The following is a 19,483-nucleotide window of genomic DNA, read 5'->3' on the forward strand; positions in this document are numbered from 1 at the left end:
TAGAGAACAACCGGTCTAATAAGCATCTTGTACAGGGTGCACTTTGTACGGGGACTTAGTCTGCTCGACCGCAATTACTTGTAAAGGCCATAGTAAGCACGACTTGCGCTGATAATACGCCTCCGAATCTCACGGCTGGTATCATTGTCCGCTGTTACCCGTGAGCCAAAGTAGACAAATTCATCGACTACTTCAAACTCATCGCCGTCGATCAATATACTACTGCCCAAGCGGCGTCGTTCGACCTTGGGTACCGCTGGCCAGCATGTACTTTGTTTTAGACGTATTTACCTTTAACCCAATCTTTTCTGCTTCGCGCTTTAGTCTGATGTACTGTTCAGTCACCGCCACAGATGTTTTGCCGATAATATCCATGTCATCGGCAAAGCAGACGAATTGACTAGATTTGTTGAATATCGTGCCGCGCGTGTTGATATCCGCTCGCTTCATAACACCTTGTAGCGCTATGTTGAACATCAGGCATGAAATACCATCACCTTGACGAAGCCCTCTGTATGATTCAAATGATCTTGACAATCCACCCGTAATTCGAACACAGCACTGTATACGGTATCCACGTATCCACGGTAGATTTAATCAGTTTGATGAGCTTCCTAGGGAAGCTGTTCTCGTCCATGATTTTCCATAGCTCTTTCCGGTCTATGGTATCATATGCGGCTTTGAAGTCAACGAACAAATGACGCGTGGGAACTCTGTATTCACGGCCCTTTTGGAGGATTTGCCGCAGTGTAAATATTTGATCCGTTGTAGACCGACCTTCGAAAAAGCCGGCTTGATAAGTTCCCACAAATCTGTTCTCAGCTGACATGTTGTTCTTTAGCTGCATGACGGCCTCCTTAACTTCGCCTATTGTTGTGGCTGGCACCTCTTCCCCGTTTGTTGCACCGTCGAAATCGCTTTCCCCGACGCCATGGTTCTCCGTCTGGGCGCCATTCAGGTGTTCGTCGAAGCGCTGGCTCCACCTCTTATCGGTCACCTCACGATCGTCCGTCAGAATACTGCCAGTCTTATCCGGACACATTTCGGCTAGCGGCACAAAGCCTTTGCGAGTTCCGTTCAATTTCTGGAACTTTCGGGTTTCCTGAGAACGATGCTACTGCTCAAACTCTGCATATTCCTGCTATTCCAGGCTGCACTTTTTCTCTCGAACGATTTTATTTCGCTGCATCTTCTTCTGTTTGTATCTTTCCACGTGCTGACGTGTGGCACTGCGCATCTTGGCCGCCCGCGAAGCGTTCTCCTCATCCATCACCCTCCTACATTCATCGTCAAACCAATCGTTCCGCTGATTCCGGGCCACATGCCCGATGGAGCTCTCCACTACACTGCTGATGGCTGTTTTGATAGTGTTCCAACAGTCCTCGAGAGGGACTTCTTCCAGCTCGTTCTCTTCCGGCAGCGCAGCTTCGAGTCAATGCGCGTAGTTTGCGGTGACGTCTAGCTGCTTCAGCCGTGCGAGACCTAACCGGAGCGGCCATGTTCTTGGAGGCGGCAAAGTCGATAAGCCTTAGGCCTATTTCATTGGTCCCCTGGTGTGCACCGAACCTTCCAATCACCGGTTTGTATTCCTCCTCCTGGCCGACCTGAGCATTGAAATCCCCGATGACGATCTTGATATCATGTTTTGGGCAGCGGTCGTATTCACTCTCCAACAGCGCGTAGAATTCATCCTTGTCGTCATCGGTACTTCTGAGGTGAGGGCTGTGCACATTGATGATGCTTATATTGAAGAATCGGCCCTTGATTCTCAACCTGCACATTCGAGGATTGATTGGCCACCACCCAATCACCCATTTCCGCATCTCGCCCGTCACTATAAACGTATAAACGCTGATGAACGCCGCCACACGATTTTGTTACGTCATCTATCCCCAAGAGAATTCGTAGGGCAGTATCAGGCGGGCTTTATGGGGGTAATGTACTACGTGCGTGTTTCGGGGACACTGTCGAGTCGAATCGCGCAGAGGGTTGCGGCAAGGGCATGGACTGTCCTGCATGTTATTCAACATCGCCATTGAAAGTCTGATCGGGCGAGCGGGCATCGAAACGAGAGGAACGATCTTCAGTAAAAGTAGCCAACTCCTAGTCTACGCAGGCGACCTCGACATCTCTACTGAAAACTTTGAACGACGAAGGCAATCTTCGCCAGACTAAAAACGAACAAACGAAGGCTAGAAAGATTGGGTTACAAATCAGTGCGTCAAAAAGCAAATATATGGTAGGAAGAGGGTCCAGAAAAACAATGTTCGCCTCCCACGGACAGTAACTATTGATGGCGATGAACTAGAAGCAGTTGATGAGTTTATATATTTGGGATCTCTGGTCACCTCCGACAACACGAGTAAGGAGATTTAACGAAGCATTCAAGCTGGAATTCGAGGCCACTTTGCCCTCCGCAAGGCACTTCGATCAAGGAGCATACGGCGCCGCACAAAGCTGACGCTTTTCAAACCGGTAGTCCTCTACGGACTTGAGACTGTGCTTTGCTTAGGTGTTGCAGACTATTTTTGGCGGAGTACAAAAGGAGAGCGGAGAGTGGCGTAAGCGTACGAACCACGGGTTGCAGGTACTACTTAGAGAGATTGCCATCGTACACCTGGCGAAAGTTGGAAAACTACGGTAGGCCGGTCACGTCGCAAGAATGCCGGACGACTCTGTAGTGAAACCCGTTCTCTTCAAGAACCCCTCCGGCACCAAGAATACGGGGCCCAACGTGCTAGATGACTTGACCAGGTTGAAGCCGACATGTGTGTCGAGACTCGAGACGCGCAACGAATTAGGGACGAGTAGTCCAGGATCGAGTATAGTGGAGAGGAATTCTTGATACAGCAAGAACCGTCCCGGCTCTCGGCTGGTAAAAGAAGAGGTGTACGAGAACAGATTGCAGCACATTCGAAATTTGCATAATTTTCTGGTTCGCAAATTATGTAAAATCTATACCTATAAAGAAGGATTTCTGTCTGTCCGTCTGTCTGTCCTGTGTTCCTTATAGAATCAAAAACTACTGAACCAATCGGCGTGAAAATTTGCATGTAGAGGTTTTTGGGGCCAGGAAAGGTTTTAGTGATGGTTAGAGACCCCTCCCCCCACTAAGAGGGGGGGCTCCCATACAAATGAAACACAAATTTCTGCATAACTCGAGAACTAATCAAGCAAATAGAACCAAATTTGGCATGTGAAAGTTTTCGAGGGCAAGAAAATTTTCTATGTTGAATTAGGACCCCTCCTCACTTTAAGAGGGGGGGCTCCTGTACAAATGAAATACCAATTTCCTCATAACTCGAGAACTAATCAAGCAAATGGAACCATATTTGGCATGTGGGTGTTTTTGGAGGCAACCATTTTTCCCATTATGAATTAGGACTTCTTACCTTTTTAGGAGGAGGGGGGGGCTCCCATTCAAACGAAATACAAATTTGCTCATAACTTTAGAACTAATCAAGCAAATGGAACCAAATTTGGCATGTGAGAGTTTTAGATGGCGGAATTTTTTTTCTGTGGTGTATTACGACCCCTTTCCCTTTTAAGAGGGTGGGCTCCCATACAAATGAAATACAAATTTCCTTATAATTTGAGTACTAATCAAGCAAATGGAACCAAATTTAGCATGTAGGAGATTTTTGAGTCTTGAATTTATTTTATGATAGTTAGAGACCTCTCACCCCTGTGGTAGGGGGGTATGGACTCTCATACAAATAAAACAGAAATTTTTGCGAAACTCAAAAACTAATCCAACTCGAGAAATTCGAGACTCTTCCATAAAACATTAATCAATAACAAGACCACAAAAACTATCTATAGTAACACTAGATCATTCAGGACGAGCCGGTCGCGAGTGTTGCCGGTGACCCGCCGTCGGAAGCGCCGCCCACTGGGGGGCTTGCAAAACTCGAGATAGTGACAAAGATCATCCGAGATTCATGATTTATGTACAACACAGGTTAATTTGTGGCAATACGAAGTTTGTCGGGTCAGCTAGTATTAAAATAAAAAAAGAGAAACCTTTTCTTCTAATCATACTATTGTATGTATGTTTGTATGGGGGGGAATCCACCATCAGTTCAAGGTCCTGCCAGTGTATGTGGGTAGACTTACAGTAGATCCAAATTTGATTGTCAAATGAATTTCACACTAAAGCTGTTGTAGAAGGACCAAAAGGGATTGGGTGGACCCACAAGCAGAGACACTTGTGCGCATTCCGGGATTATAAGAATTTCCTTCCAGCATTAGGATCCTTCCATGTAACAATCAATTTCGCTGCCCCAGCTTTAACCCACGTGATGGTTTGTTTGTTCGAAGAGTGCAACATAAATATTGTTTCAAACCTTCAGGAGTTTCCTCCTAGTGATTCCGGTAGACTCCTCACTCCATCCTCAGGTCTTCCACTCATATGTTGCCTCTGTATTCATGAATTTATCATTTAATACATATAATGAATTTATCACATGATATATAATGAAATAAAATTAATATGGATAAAAATAGAACGAGCTCACCAGCAGTCCTTTGCGTCAGATATAGTTGCATCATAATGATGTCATCATTTGAGTTTCCATCAATCCTACATGTACAACAACCCAACAATATCCATGTACATTATTAGCAAGTATTACGGTCCATGTTTCCATTGTATAGCAGGTTTTTGAAGAGCTAGAACGAAACAAACAAACAATTAGAATATATGTTGGAGCTTGCTTATCAACGGGGCTGGGTGGATCAGCCGTCTGCTCAAAACTACGATTTTGATATCAGGCAGCCGGGATCCACGCAGCATCGCACCTCCTAGCTTATCTACTCAATCTTAAGGAAAGAGCATTACCGGGTATGACCACGTGGAGGTGCTAGATAGGAACTTGGGTTGGCTAGAGCTATGTTGGACGCATCTTCATTGCCTTCTTCCTTTCATACCCACTTTTCCTTCTAATCATACTATTACATTAAAAATGTAACACAAGCACTGTTGCCAACAGCAACAGGCATTTGTTTTCAGGATATGTTAATTTGTTTGTATCACGACGTCACCGGAACAGGTGCGCTGCGAGTCGATCCTGGATGATTGCAATGAAATGAACCCGAAGTTGTCATCGAGAGACGTGGCAAAAATGACAGGAGTTTCGCAATCCTACGACTAGGGAGTAAAGAAGAGGTCAGGTTCAAGATGTTTCAAGGCAGCTGTTGTACCGAACCGTAACGCAAAGTAAAATCTGGAGGCAAGTAAACGCTTAGGAAGTTTTACGATAATTTGAGGATAAAATACGATTCAATTTCTATGGATGTTGAAACGTATTGCAAGGGCATTTTCAGACAAATCCCTGAACATTTTATACAACATTAGATGGACAAAATACCCCGGAAAGTTGTAAAATAAGCAATCTACAGTAGCGACCTGAAAAGCAACGCTTTCGCAATATCTGGAACCATGATTTAGGGAATTCGTCAAACGGGGGGCCTTCAGTAGAACGCCCTTTCTGGCATAAGGTAGCATAAAGTTGATTGATTTTCTGGCTCAATTTGGTAAGCTGTCATTATTTCAAGTCAAGTTCATTCAAACAGTGGTTCAACAACAATGACGTTACTGTGGTTTTGAAGCGATTATAAGCGGCGAGAAAGATTTCAAGTGAAAATGAAATTTAGCTGGTAATAAACTGGGAAAACAACCAGTGCAAATCAAAAATTCGGTAATGACCTACTCCCGGTCCCGGTGATCCTCCAAATGTTGTGAAAACATCGTCTTACAAACTTCAGATAAACTTTTCGATAAGGTATAAATAACAGAATATAATTATTTTACTTAAATTTCGAAGAACGAAATGAGAAACCATAAACTAACCACATAACCTTATTTTCACGAAAAATCTTTTTTGTTTTCACCGCTATCGCTACCTCAAACAGTAGCCCTGTTTATCGGAAAAAAATCTCAGACTATTAGCAGCTGTAATCTGTCGTTAATAGAACGAACTAGTTCAGCTTTTCAAACAACGTCGACACGTACGATAAACGATTCGTCAAGAATACTCGCTTAGCACAGCTGGCCACAGATTGCAACAGGAAAGTACACAAGTGTGATTTTACTTAGCCATGGTTAGGCTTAAATATCCGCTCGCACGGTGATGGTCGCTAGCCATTCGGTATCTGTTCGCGTAACTATGGCTACCGTTGTTGGAGCGGTCCTTTTAACGTTTTCGGCATTGTCTGTCACGGCCCTAGATCATATGCCAGCTGACGGTAATGTCAAAGGATTATTTCCGCTTACATTGATTCATAACAACGATTTTCATGCGAGGTACTGCCTGCCATTTGTTACGTGATTTTCATAACCCAAAATGAGCTTTGTTTAATTTTTTTAATTACAGATTTGAGGAAACAAACTTGAAGTCAAAAGCATGTTCAGAAAAGGATAGGAAAAGTGGTAGTTGCATAGCTGGCATCGCCAGACTGTACCACATGATCAACAAGTTGCGAGCCGATTATAAATCATTGAACCCAATTTATCTGAATGCTGGGGATAACTACCAAGGAACGCTGTGGTACAATCTGTTGAGATGGAACGTCACCGCCGAGTTTATCAAGAAATTGAAACCTACTGTTATGGTGAACATTCTTCTAATTGTAATGGTCATAAAATTTAGACGAATATTTTTAGACCTTCGGCAATCACGAATTCGACCATGGTCTGAAAGGACTTCGACCCTATCTGGATGAGCTGAAAAAAGAAAACATTCCGACGGTTATTGCAAATATGAAGTTGAACGGTGATAAAGAGCTACCGGAACTACCGAAATCAATTATACTTACAGTGAAAGGACAACGAATCGGTATTATCGGAGTGCTGTACGACAAAACACATGTTAGTCAACTTGAGTTTTTTGACAAACATTTAGTAACAATCAATCACTCCTTTACATCCCACAGGAAAGTGCCCAAACGGGACGGGTAACCTTTTTCAGTGCTGTCCAGGCGGTCAAATCGGAAGCTACTGAACTGAAGAAGAAGGGCGTTAAAATCATAGTGGTGTTGTCCCACTGCAGCTTGGATGAGGATAAGAAAATTGCCCGTGAGGCGGGAAATGACATCGACGTGATTGTCGGTGCCCACTCGCATTCTTTTCTGTACTCCAAAGAGTCGAACAAGCCCTACGATTCGATAAACGACGTAATTGAAGGACCCTATCCGGAGCTTGTTGCTAATGGCGTGAATAAGAAGGTAAGTTTTTTTTTCTGTTTGCTTGTGTTTCGATTGTGACTGATTTTTTTCCGGTCAAGGTTCTGATAGTTCAGGCTAAAGCTTATGGGAAATATGTAGGCCGGCTAACGGTGTATTTCGATCAAGATGGTAATGTTAAGTACTGGGAAGGTTTTCCGGTGTACATTAGTGGGTCCGTTACGCAAGACCCAGCAATTCTGAAAGATATGGTTGTTTGGAGAGAAATTGTGAAGAAAACTGGTTCAACCGTTGTCGGTAGTACCGAAGTTGAATTGGAACGCGAGCCTTGCCGCGACCGGGAATGCACTTTGGGCGTTGTCGTTGCAGATGCTTTTGCTGATCACGTGAGTTTTTCTTTCGTTTCAATAAGCGATATTTTTTTAACGCAAAATTGTTTCAGTACACCAATGAAACCTTTAGACCATTGGCTATTGCACAAGCTGGAATGTTCAGGAATCCAATAGCTAAAGGAGGTATAAGAAGCATACTGGTCAAACGAAGACTTCCTGTGTATTAATCATTCTTTTGAAACAGACATCACCAACGGTGACATTATTGAAGCGACTCCGTACGGTTCCACCGTTGATCTAATCCTTCTGAAAGGACAGCACATTTGGGACGCAGCAGAGCATTCGTACACATGGGACGACGAGAATCGCACCAATTGTCTGCAAGTCTCCGGCATGCGTATCGTAATCGATGCAAACAAGGACTTTTACAAACGCGTCGTTTCCATTGAGGTTCGAGATTACCGAAAGCCAAAATCGGAAACCTACCAAAAACTGGATCGAAATGCCGAATACTATGTGGCCACGCCATCCTACTTGGCTGACGGCAAGGATGGGTTCGTTTCGATGGGCAAATCTTTAGCAAGATGGTGAGAGTAATTTTGGAATTTAGATTTTTGTCATAACTACAAACTTTCGAACTACAGGAAAGGTGCACTGGATTCGGATGTATTCAAAGCTTACGTCGAAAAGGTTTGTGTAATTAAAAACCTATCGCTTGGGTGCGTGAAGATTCTAGGAACAGCTAATAAAAGTCGAAGAAAGTGATCAGTCGGAGTGCACCGAAGGATCGTTCCGTTACGAATTTTTAAAGAAATATATGTCAAATCTTACAGCAAACGGAGATAATACCACAAACGTATTTACTCCAAGCATGCCATTCAAGGCAGGCATTAATGATATTCAGTTTTAAATCACATTTGTAAGAGAGTAATCTACGAATTTAAAGAAAATTTTCTGTAAATAAAAAATTTACGACGAGGTTTTAACGAAGTACCAAGGATGCATGCTCATGAAAGATAAAACGTCGAAACATGCGTGAAAATGAATTTTCGGCAGCTTTCTTGACTTCAATTTTATCTAACCACAGTCCAAGTGATGCCTATGCCAAGTTTAAATGCATTTTCGCAGACAGCTTTGCAAGGTGAATTGATTCTAATTTTTTTTTTTATTATTTTCACACATCATGTTCTTCGAAATAAGTAAAAATCATTTTCCAAATCAAATTTATAGCCTTTTAAATAAGTTACACATCGAGTACCGGACTATGTATAATTGAACAGAAATAATTTTCTTTGTGGATAATTCTTATTACTTGCGTGTATCAGAGGTGGTCATAGTCTCTTCCCTCAAAGTCATTATCACCCGCGACTTACATAGAAAAATCAGATTTAGCCCAAATCAAGCCTATACTTAAATACTGAAATATTGGATCATTATCAAGAGAAAGTTGAAAAAATAAGATAGGTGACTGCTGACCAGATATTGAAAAATCAAGCATTTCAGGTTCATCAAAATGTTATTTATATTAATCTCGCTGCTTCTCGTTTAAAGAGCCTAAAGGCCTCTTCCACTGCTTTACGGTTGATTCCGCAGTATTATCTGCCATAGCTCATTTCATTTGACTGAATCGTACGCCGCCTTAAAGTCCACAAACAGATGATGAGTCTGCATACTCCCGGAACTAGTCTAATAACTGACGAAAGCACCGTTGCCACGTCATCTGTTGTCAACCGCATGATGTTTTAACAGAGCGCCCTCTCGTTCCCGAAAAGATCATACATCCATAACATCCGAAAAGTGTCGACCGTCAATAAAGACATGATTGATCTGAGAACTAGAGTCCCCATTTAGATGCCTCCAAGTGTGTTTCCGAATATTCAGACGTTGGAAGCAGGTGCTCCAGATAGCCATTCCTCAGGCCGCGGCGAAATTTATGAGCCTCAGACCGTTATCGTTGATCGACAGGTGAAGGCTATGTCTTCCAATGACAGGCCGAAAGAATTCCTCCCTCCCGGTCTACGCATTTGTATCTCTGATGATGATTTTCAATTCATATTTTGGGCACTCTCTATAGGTCTTTTTGACCCTGTTCTAGAATTTGCCATTAGCATCATTGGATTTATCATTTGTCGGTGCGTAAATGTTAATTAGGCTGCAGAAGAGTTTGCCCTTAATTCTCAGCATACATTTACGGTCATCTGCAGGTTGCTACTACTTTACGAGCCGAGAGCCGGGGCAGTCCTTTCCGTATCAAGAATTCCTCTCCCAGGTATTCGGTGCTGGACTACTCGTCGCCAATTCGTTGCGCGTCTCGACACACGCACGTAGGACATGGTCGACTCACCTAGCAGGGTTCTTGAAAAAGACGGATTTCACTGCACAGTCGTGCGGCATCCTTGCGACGTGGCCGGTCCACCGTAGGCTCCCAACTTACGCCAGGTATACGATAGGAATCTCTGCAAGCAGTACCTGTAGCTCGTGATTCATACGATTCCGCCACTCTCATCCGCTTTCCGTTTGTACTCCTCCAAAAATAGTCCGCAACACCTTTCGTCCAAATACGGCAAGTGCGCGTATGTCTTCCGTAAGCAAAGTTACTGTTTCAAGTCCGTAGAGGACTGCCGGTCTGATTACTCCTTGATCGAAGTGTTTTGCGGAGGAAAAAGTAGGCTCGATAGTCGGGTCATCTGCAGGCCTCTATTGGGTAACTCGTTGCGTTTGTTTTCCCAACACTACGAAACCGAGCTTATATTCTGCCTTTCTACCGCCACTGTAGTAGATGTGGTGCTTAAAAGAAGTGTCTGCAATAGGGCTTACTGCGCGGAACTTCATCGAACTTCCTGAATATCAGCGATCTCCACTCCGAGCCGATGTAGCTCTCGAGCAAGCAAGCCAGCTGCAAGTCATGTAGAGTGCGGACAATCCAGGTACTAAGTTTCCAATCGTTATCCATTGATCGTTTTTTTTTTTGTTTTTTGCCGACTGATCAGCTCCGTATTACCAGTTTCGTTTGTCGTGGTAAATGAGGTATACTATCTTACCGGGTCACGATGCCTACATCCCGCTGATGGGTCTGCCATATTAGGTGTTTTGATTTTTTATGAGCAGGGAAATCTTCTGAGCACCTGAGAAGACAACTCAGGGTGTGGAGTTGAGTATCCCGACCCATTAAACCCCTACTCGAGTCTCCAGCCTCAACCCCTTCTGGCACTACCTTATCGGTATTACTTCAGGGGGGACTATTGTGCTTAACGCGCCCTCTTAGATAACTACTGGACTATGGTAGTTAGGCTGTTTATTCGCCGTTGATCGGCTCTCCAGCGGTATTGTAGCTCAAGTACATTCTGGGTAGCAGCCGCATTGACCGCTCCCCATACGTCCGAGCTGGAACACATCCTTTAGACTAAGTTATCCGGAGTAGTGTCCTGTCCGCTCTCTGTCATCATGTTTGCGCGAAACCAGGGCATATGAAGAAAGTATGTTCTGCAGTTTCCTCTACGTCCATGCATTCGGGACACGCGGGGACTCCGCATGCCCGAACTTTTGCAGATACTGTCTAAAACAACCATGCCCTGACAGGATTTGTGTCAGGTGGAAATTGACTTCGCCGTGGCACCTGTTGACCCACCCGGATAAGTCGATGTGTTCACCGGCCTTTTGTGGAATCAGACCATGCTCGCTGCCATGTAGTCATCAAGGCCGATCTTGTGGTACTCCGTATGCCTCTAGTTCCACGTTGGTTGAAGCACTCTACGTCCTCGCTGATGATGAAACGATAGGTGCTTTCAGCTTAGCTAGATAGCTTTTGGTACCTAACACCGATAAGTATAAGTATAAGTATAGACTGGACCACGTTGGCCAATAGCCTTCGCTTGCTGCCATATACCGCAGAGCTATTGGACATTATACGAGACAATGCCGAAATAGCTGTGGAAGCCTTCTTGCAAGCATAGTCGATCTTCAATAATTGTTAGGTTTTGCATATAAGATGAACCGATTCCAACGCACATTGTATAACAGTTGGAAACCCTACACTTTTCCTACCCCAGTTCTAAACTATAGCGATCGTGTGCAGAATTTGACTGACAGTTAGTTATACTCATTTGTTTACATCAAAAACTTATTATTACATTCAGTATGCAGTTAGGTTAGTAGTTGTAATAAATGCAGTTGCAGTTAGCAGTTTCCGTCCTGTTTTCCCGATAAAAGAAACTGCAAGTAGTTTATTAGGATTCAGACAGGTACAAACTGTGTTAGAAAGAACATCGTGGTTACCACAGTTGCTCCCGTCTGTTCCAGTTAGCAATAAGCCCCGTTAAGTAAACGAACTAAAAAGTGTCATCTAAAATGAAGCGAATTAGACATTAAAACTAGTGAATAGTGATACTTACCCATAAATATCGTATTAATTGCGATCATTGAAGAATACCTGATTATTCGCTCGCCCAATGTAAATTCCCAGATACTTACCAATGCGTAATTCCGCTGATCCTGAAAAGAAGAAGCGCTGAAAATATAAGATGGTAAAGTGATCCCGAAACCCCATATAGAATCCTGACCCAACAACAATGCTTATAGAGCGGGCAGCCGTCAACTCAACCTCGCTTGTTTCACCGTAGCCTTCCAAGGTGATGTCGTCCGCAAAACCGACAATCACCATCCCTACAGGGACCTTTAGCCTCAGCACTACGTCATACATGACGTTCCACAACACCGACCTCTGCGGTGATTGCAACGCACTTCTGACCCTCCTCCGTGTTGTAGCATAGCACACGATTCTGGAAATAATTTTTCAGAATCCTGTACAGCGACCTCGGCACTTGGTCGTTTCGAAGCGAGTTGGTTATGGAGTCCCAGCTAGTGCTATTAAACGCATTTCTCACGTCGAGCGTGACAACTGCGTAATAGCGGATACATATCCTCTTGCGTTGGATTGCCACCTCGGCTCGGCAGCTGACATACGAGATGGCATCCACCGTAGATTTGCCTTTTCGGAAACCGAATTGGTTCCTTGACATACCGTTTGAACCCTCAGTGTACTGTACGTTTCTGTTAAGGATAACCCTCTCCAGCACCTTGCCGGCAGTATCGAGCAGATAGATCGGCCTATATGACGAGGGGACACCTGGAGGTTTACCCGGTTAGGCAATAGGTAATAGGTCTGTCGCTTCCATCTGTCCGGGAAGTGGCCATCTTCGAGGCATCTACCCATCACTGGCCCGAATAATTCGGGAGCTTCCAAAATAGCCGCTTTAATGGCCATTCGGGGTTCCGTCTGGCCCCGGTGCTTTGCTCATCTTTAGGGATTTGGCGATCTCAATGAGTTCCTCGTTCGTAACCGTCGTTTCTTCCCCAACCTCTAAACCGCCGTCGCCCTTGTTACTTTGGATGTTCGGCATGGAAGCCGACCATCTTACGTTTTGCGATTGCCGGGATAAAGCGTTTCATTGTCAGCCGTTCGCTCCGAGACAGACACTGTTTGAGCCGCCCCTCACCTGGGGAAGGCCCTCAGTTTGGCAACTCCTAGCTTAGCTGCTTCAGTATGTACATGAAGCATTTCAAGGTTCGGCTATCGATCGTCATCATTGACTTAGATCTTCAACGAGGCGCTAGGTAGGGGCTTGAGAGAGCCATAGCTATAGTTGAAGTCCTTCCAGGTAACTCTCCCCATTTCATACCCTACGAGCATCACAAGATTTTTTAAGAATAATCGGAGGAATGCCTTCCAGTCCAGGTTGCCAAGAAGCCAGGTTGCCAAGTAACATATGTAAATTTTAAATTTTATTTCATTCAAAACAAATCGTCTTCCTTTTCAATGACTGTTGATGGACGCTTCCAGAAACTGCCGCATCACCTCGTTGATCTTATTGAGCATCCAAAGCGTGATGTGAGGCGTCCTATTGGTATCCCGCTCGACGACACCCCACACAAAATAATCCAAACGATTGACATCGAGACTGCTAGAGGGCCGAATTTCCTTCTCCCAAAGCTCCGGAACATTTTTAGCAAGCCATTTTGGTATTTTGTTGGCATTGTGAGCAGGTGTTCCGTCTTGTTGGAAGATGAAATGACGGACAGCAGCACCCTCCTTCATCCACGGGATAACAACATCCTTCAGAACCTTCAGGTATACATCGGCTGTTACCTTTAGTTCTTGTTCAAAGAAATACGCAGGCATTACATCCCCCTCTGTCCTGGAGGCTACGCCTACAACCATCACATGGGTTGGAAACTTTGTTGACATGACGATAAGAACCAGACTACGATCGGGTGTAACCCATCTGTTATACATTCGATTCACCTTTTGATCTTGATTAAAGTTTTTTTTCATCAGAGAAAAAGATGACAAAATCATTATAATGAGGATGCTTCAACTGACTCAGAAGTTTTTTAGCTTTCTCCCATCGCCGTGATTTGGGCGCAGCATTCATAAATTGACTTTTGCGTAGCGCATACGACTTATAACCAAGGTTTTTGGCTATTACTCGCCGGATTGAGAAGTCCGAACACCCAATTTCTCGAGCCATGGACCACATTGACCACGCTGAATTGTTTTTCTTGTTTCGATATCTTTCAATTTACTCAACACTGTTTGTTTACATCTGATACCCAACAGTATTCAGTGCTGCCAGATATTTCTGAATATGGTTTCGTAAGCATAAGAAATTGCTATTTGAATGTAAACGTCACATTTCGCATTTCTAAAACACCCTGTTCAAAATTCAGAAGAGCCTCGTCGATTTGCTGTGCTGGCATGAAGCCATTTTTAAAGACACTGGCAAAGAGCCTGGTAAACAATTCACAAGTTTCACTCAGAGAGCTTGCTAAATCATTGTTGTTAGACATTACCGATGACAGACCTCGCGTTTCGCGTTTCCCGTTCACAAACCATCAGAAACTTTTGGGGTTGCGTTTAAGTTATTTTGTGTTCGCTAAACTTATAGGGAATATAGCCGACGATTATAGCCACTCTAAGCCTCTCATTTACTCAGTATACCTAATTTAGAATTGCTACGTGATCCAATTTTGAGCGCTAATACATGATTCGTTATATTTTATCCACTACGTATACTTTTTCAACACAGTTTACTGTCCATCAACATCAAATTGACTTAAATCCAATCGAAGCAGAAGATACTTTAAATATTTTTAGGTCGGAGAGTTTCTTTCGTTTGTGTATGTATTTTCGATTCAGAGTTTTGTTGATTGCCAACCAAAATCTGGGAGTTAAAATTCAGTGCCAATAAAAAGCGTCCTCCTTGAAAGATAAATTATCCAATAACTAGAATAGTTATTATTCTTTTTCCCGTTTTGTGGCTTCCTCAGGTACAGTATAGAGTCTGTCAATTCACACGTTTTACATCACTAATAGTGTGATCAATGAAAGAAGCCTATTCTACGAAGCGATTTCAGAATATATCACACAAATATGAGCTTGAAATGGGATGATTGCACTCTCCGTTTGGCCCTCGCACAACTTTAGAAAAAAAAAAACACATTCAATGACTAAAGATCCCCGAGGGTTTGAAATTCTTTTCTACCATTCAAAACAGTGACAATTTTGATATAAATAAGCATCTAACAATCATTTGCTTTAAATTGTACAACGTTGGGGTTGATGCTTGGGTCGTTTTTAGGACGAACATTTGATCCTTTGATGATACATTTGAACTTTGATGTAATCCAACTTCAAATTACTTTTGCAGCGAATTCAACATATCAGAATTAGCCAGAAAGACCGTTTTTGATCATTATAATTTTTGACAGACATTCACTTTTTGCTAACTTGAGCATTTTCTTGTATGCTTTTCATGATGTCGAATAAATCATTGAATAGAGGCGAACATTCATAACACTTGTTGAATAATTTTCAATGAACTATTGGAAACTTGTTTGCACTCCAAAACACAATCGACAATTTTTTGAGCCTCGAAATTGTTACCAATTTTAGCATTCTACAGTATCAGACTACAATGACAGTTTAAAAAGTGTTTTTTTATTTTAATCATAGGTTTAACTCTAAAACATAACGACGCAAGAGTTTCGTGCTGTCTGTCCTGATTGTATCAGTAAATAGTTAGCAAATAAATTAATTTAGTATTTCACTGTATAAAATCTGAGCCGGAAGTAACTTATAACATAATATGATACTTTTTACAATATCAAGGCAGTGGATAGCATCAAATCTCGTACATTCGAAAACAAAATTCTACTTATAATATCACTAGTTTACATCATTCTGCCCGTATCATCATCGATCTAATTAGACAATAACTATTGCCTCAATTAAAAAGTTCATACAGCGTGACTTTTTTCTACTATAAAAGCTCAGTGCTACTAAGCACTCTGAAGTTACAAATAAACCGCAAAAAACATTTTCACCGCCACACAATGCCAAAACAGAATCATTTGCTGGGCATCATCGCGATCGCACTGTCTTGTGCCTTACTGGTGAGTAGAGTATGTACCTAAACCGCACCGTTCTCCGGCGCCACACTTTCTACAGCAATAAGTTGGAAATTTGCCCCAGCGGAAGATGTTTGGTTACGCCGTTAAACTCATTAACGTCACACGCGTACGAATACCCGCCCGGAATGTAGTGCCGCTTCCACTTTAACCAGGTTATCCGCTCGGAAACATCGTTGCAGAAGATATAATCGTTCTCGATCTCTTCCAGTGTGGCGTGCGGATTGTTAACCCCAATCAGCGCAATTCCGGCATCGTTCTGCTCGTCGTGCAGTATTTTGTAGTAAACTTTCGGAACGGGAATTCGCCCTCCATTGTTGGGATCAACGTCCATGTAGATCTTCTGCATATCGCCGTTTGCATCGGGCAGTTCGAGCACACCGTACGTCCCAGTGTACACCGTCACGGGAGTTTCCCGACGGGCTACGAATTCTTTTACGCCCGTTTCAATGCGCTGCCAATTATAGCCATTGAATTTCTGCCACTGCGGTGCAACATTAATGAACCAGAAGGTAGCGCGCTGGTGGGGACTGTACATGAAATCCGCTTTGGCCGCCAAATGACCACGGGCGAGAAAGAGGTCTTTCTGTTTATCCAGCAGCGCATCGGCACGTTCTGATGAGCCTAGAATTTTGCGCAGATTTCTCCGCTGATTTTCAAAGCTGTACAGTCGTGACATCTTTAGACCCGGGTAGAAGTCCCCCTGCACGAAGGGAGGCCTTTTCGTTGGTTGATGTTTGATGTTCCACGGGGAAAGGCCATGCTTTACAAAGTACGGTTCGAGGGTGTTTTCATCGAAACAAACCTCGTACATCTGTAAGAATCGAGGAGCTTCCATTTCAAATCCCACCTTCACCAGTGTTGCATTGTTGAAACAGCTGTCTTTGGTTCGAAGAGCCACATGGAACAGCGGACCCTTGCAGGTGATTTGCGAGATATCGTGCACTTCGTCGTTGTGAATGAACCCATTGTTTCCGTCACACGAGCTGACAATCGATCTCTCGTCGGTGTCCGCAAACCCACGCGTACAGTACAATTCTACCTGTTCACCTTGGCGGAACAGGAGGTCTGTGGTGTTGGGTGTTGGAACGTAGAACTTGTCCGTTCCGGGAATCAGATACAGCGGCTGCTTTGCACTCAGTGTGTTAGCTAGTGATAGTTTGCACTCTAGAAAGATAGTGATGATTAGTTCGCCCTTTCTCTAGAATATCAGATTGTTACTTACCGCCAGCTTTCATAATCTCCTCCGATAATGGGTCAACATCTTCAATTGAAGTCTCCAGCACAATCCTACAGGCATGCTGCTGCAGCTGAGACAGCACTACCAGCGACACAACGAAAAAATTCCACATTCTGTACCTGCTGCGGAATCAAGTTTGTTTTGTTTAGCACTTTCACTATCTTTTACCGCACAAGAGATTCAACAGCAGCTTCGTTACGGTCAGGTTTCGTCGGCCGACCAAAACCTAATGAATGCGAATGGGCAATAAAACGTGCTCCAGCCAGGCATACATATGTACCTCACGCAGCAGCCGTTATAAACAATACACCACCTCAAACGAGGTGAATATACGGTACCATCTTAAAACGCATCAAAAGCATCAGCGATTATCAAAGCGTCGTGGAACGGTGTATATGAGCATTGTTGTTTTTGAAAAAAAACGCTAACCAAAACATTTGATTTTTTTTGCGGAAACATAGCTAAATGCAGTGGAAATCATGGTTCACAAAGTGGATTTTAAGAGTAACCCCGACTACATGAAGGTTTTCATCAAGATTCGCAACGGAACCGACAGTCAGCGCAGCACCGTCGTCGATATCGATTCGCAGATTTTCCGGGACATCACCAGTGGAGTGCACGTGAGGTTGGATGTGGCTTCGAAGATGGGCAACGAGTATCGCTCGCTGGTCAATAAGGATATCGATGTGTGCAAGCTGAATGCATCCCGCTCCGAGGATCCTCTTATGCGGCTGCTCGTGGGTGAAATCAGAAAATATGGCAACATGAGCGTCGACTGCCCGCTCCTCACGGTAGCCAATCTAGCCACGGCGCATCATCATTGCAAACAATAACCACAACAACGAAATATGCGTTTTTATCTTCTTTGTAGGGCAACTACGTGGTGCGTAACTTCCGCGTCAATCGCGAAAACATGCTGATTAAGCTAGCGCCGTCCGGCGAGTATCGTCTGGGCATCGATGTGAAACACAAAGTGGAACAAAACAAACCGGCGGTTCCCGTTTTCGATTTAGAATTTTACGCTACGCTCGTGGGAGATAAACCGTGAGTGCGGCTTCTCGTCGATGCGATGTCGAGTGATAGAATAGTTCGTGTGTTCGCCAATTCCCAGAGGGTTTTTAACTAATTAATTATCGATAAATATACCTGCAGAATTGAGCGGCGTTTTTTTCTACTCCGTACCGGCATGCACGCTATTGATTGACACCTCTTGTTAGTACTTTTCTCACTAATATTTTATCACTAATTTATGGTATTGTCAAAATTTGATTATCGGTTTTATTTTGTTCTTGTTTTGGAAGTTTTAACTTCTTATACTGAACTAGGAATTAATACTATAATTTCTTTTTTATTATCTTTCCGTATTCGAATTATAATTTCTTTATGAAATATTGACCACTGATAGTATAGCAACCATAACATTCCTAAGATGGGAAACACTGAGCCACGTCCGTTTTAAGCTTTCCTTTTTCTAATTTTTTCGGACATCGCTTTATAATATTTTCTGAAAGAAAATTTGCTAACGTTTATCATAAAGACTCAGTGACTAGCTTGCTTCGAACTTGCTGATACAAATTAGAGACGACATACCTAGGGCATGGGATGGTATTTATTGGGTTTGCCTTGTTTTCGTGTTACACGATCCTGAAGAACCAATTTGTTGCCACCAAACGAATATGCAAAATTAATAGTGTATATTGGTAAGTTTTCCCCTCAGAATTGATATGGAGAACAGTAAGGTGGCTCGAAATTAACGTAGACTGAATATAGTGCCCTATCTGTCATAAGTCATCTGTTATCTGTCAAAATAATGCTCGAACAGCTGTCCTCCTTTACGATACACGGAAGTGCTTTCAAAGACTCAACGAAAATCGCACGGGCTTTGTGCCGCGAACCGAAAAGTGCAGAGATAAGAATGGAGGTATTTTGAAAGATGAACGTGCGGGATGAAAGCAGTACTACGATAAACACCGGTGTGCAGGCGGAAGACCATGATAATGAAGGAAATGACATCTTTGTTGCAGCAAGCAATGGATATGTGCCACCCACCGAGCGATCGTTATTCTGAATGCAGCCTGAAAATTGCTTTTTCAAATCATCTTCCATCGATTGTCCTCAATAGCCAATAGATTCGTAGGAAGTTATCAGGCCGGCTTCATAGAGGATCGATCTACAACGGACCAAACCTTCACCTTGCGGCAGATCCTCCAAAAATGCAGGGAATTCTGAGTACCCACGCATCACCTGTTTATCGATTTCAAAG

At 43.4% G+C, this 19,483-nt stretch overlaps 3 protein-coding genes across 5 annotated transcripts; 2 read left to right on the plus strand and 1 right to left on the minus strand.

The window, feature by feature from the left end:
* Positions 1–6,146: 6,146 nt before the first annotated feature.
* LOC128738416 (apyrase-like) lies at positions 6,147–8,504 on the plus strand. Its single transcript, XM_053833516.1, has 8 exons — positions 6,147–6,304; positions 6,375–6,612; positions 6,665–6,868; positions 6,934–7,224; positions 7,284–7,568; positions 7,625–7,697; positions 7,759–8,101; positions 8,159–8,504. The coding sequence occupies exons 1-8, from the start codon at positions 6,168–6,170 to the stop codon at positions 8,277–8,279; spliced, it is 1,692 nt and encodes a 563-aa protein (XP_053689491.1). The 5' UTR covers positions 6,147–6,167; the 3' UTR covers positions 8,280–8,504.
* A 436-nt stretch (positions 8,505–8,940) lies between these two features.
* LOC128738418 (uncharacterized) lies at positions 8,941–18,411 on the plus strand. Of its 3 annotated transcripts, none has more exons than XM_053833520.1 (3): positions 8,941–12,037; positions 17,682–18,011; positions 18,092–18,404. In XM_053833520.1, exons 1-3 carry the CDS (start codon positions 12,035–12,037, stop codon positions 18,266–18,268), a joined length of 510 nt encoding a protein of 169 aa, XP_053689495.1. In that variant the 5' UTR covers positions 8,941–12,034; the 3' UTR covers positions 18,269–18,404. The 3 variants fall into 3 exon arrangements, with proteins under 3 accessions (XP_053689495.1, XP_053689493.1, XP_053689494.1); XM_053833518.1 differs by lacking the exon at positions 8,941–12,037 and adding an exon at positions 16,701–17,609 and having other exon boundaries at positions 18,092–18,411; XM_053833519.1 differs by lacking the exon at positions 8,941–12,037 and adding an exon at positions 16,704–17,543 and having other exon boundaries at positions 18,092–18,409.
* LOC128738417 (uncharacterized) lies at positions 15,419–17,382 on the minus strand. The gene is made up of 2 exons (XM_053833517.1): positions 17,206–17,382; positions 15,419–17,147 (listed from the first exon to the last, which is right to left on the minus strand). The coding sequence occupies exons 1-2, from the start codon at positions 17,330–17,332 to the stop codon at positions 16,015–16,017; spliced, it is 1,260 nt and encodes a 419-aa protein (XP_053689492.1). The 5' UTR covers positions 17,333–17,382; the 3' UTR covers positions 15,419–16,014.
* Positions 18,412–19,483: the final 1,072 nt, after the last annotated feature.

The sequence above is a fragment of the Sabethes cyaneus genome, chromosome 2, assembly GCF_943734655.1.
Source record: "Sabethes cyaneus chromosome 2, idSabCyanKW18_F2, whole genome shotgun sequence".
NCBI classification, from domain to species: Eukaryota; Metazoa; Arthropoda; class Insecta; order Diptera; family Culicidae; genus Sabethes; species Sabethes cyaneus.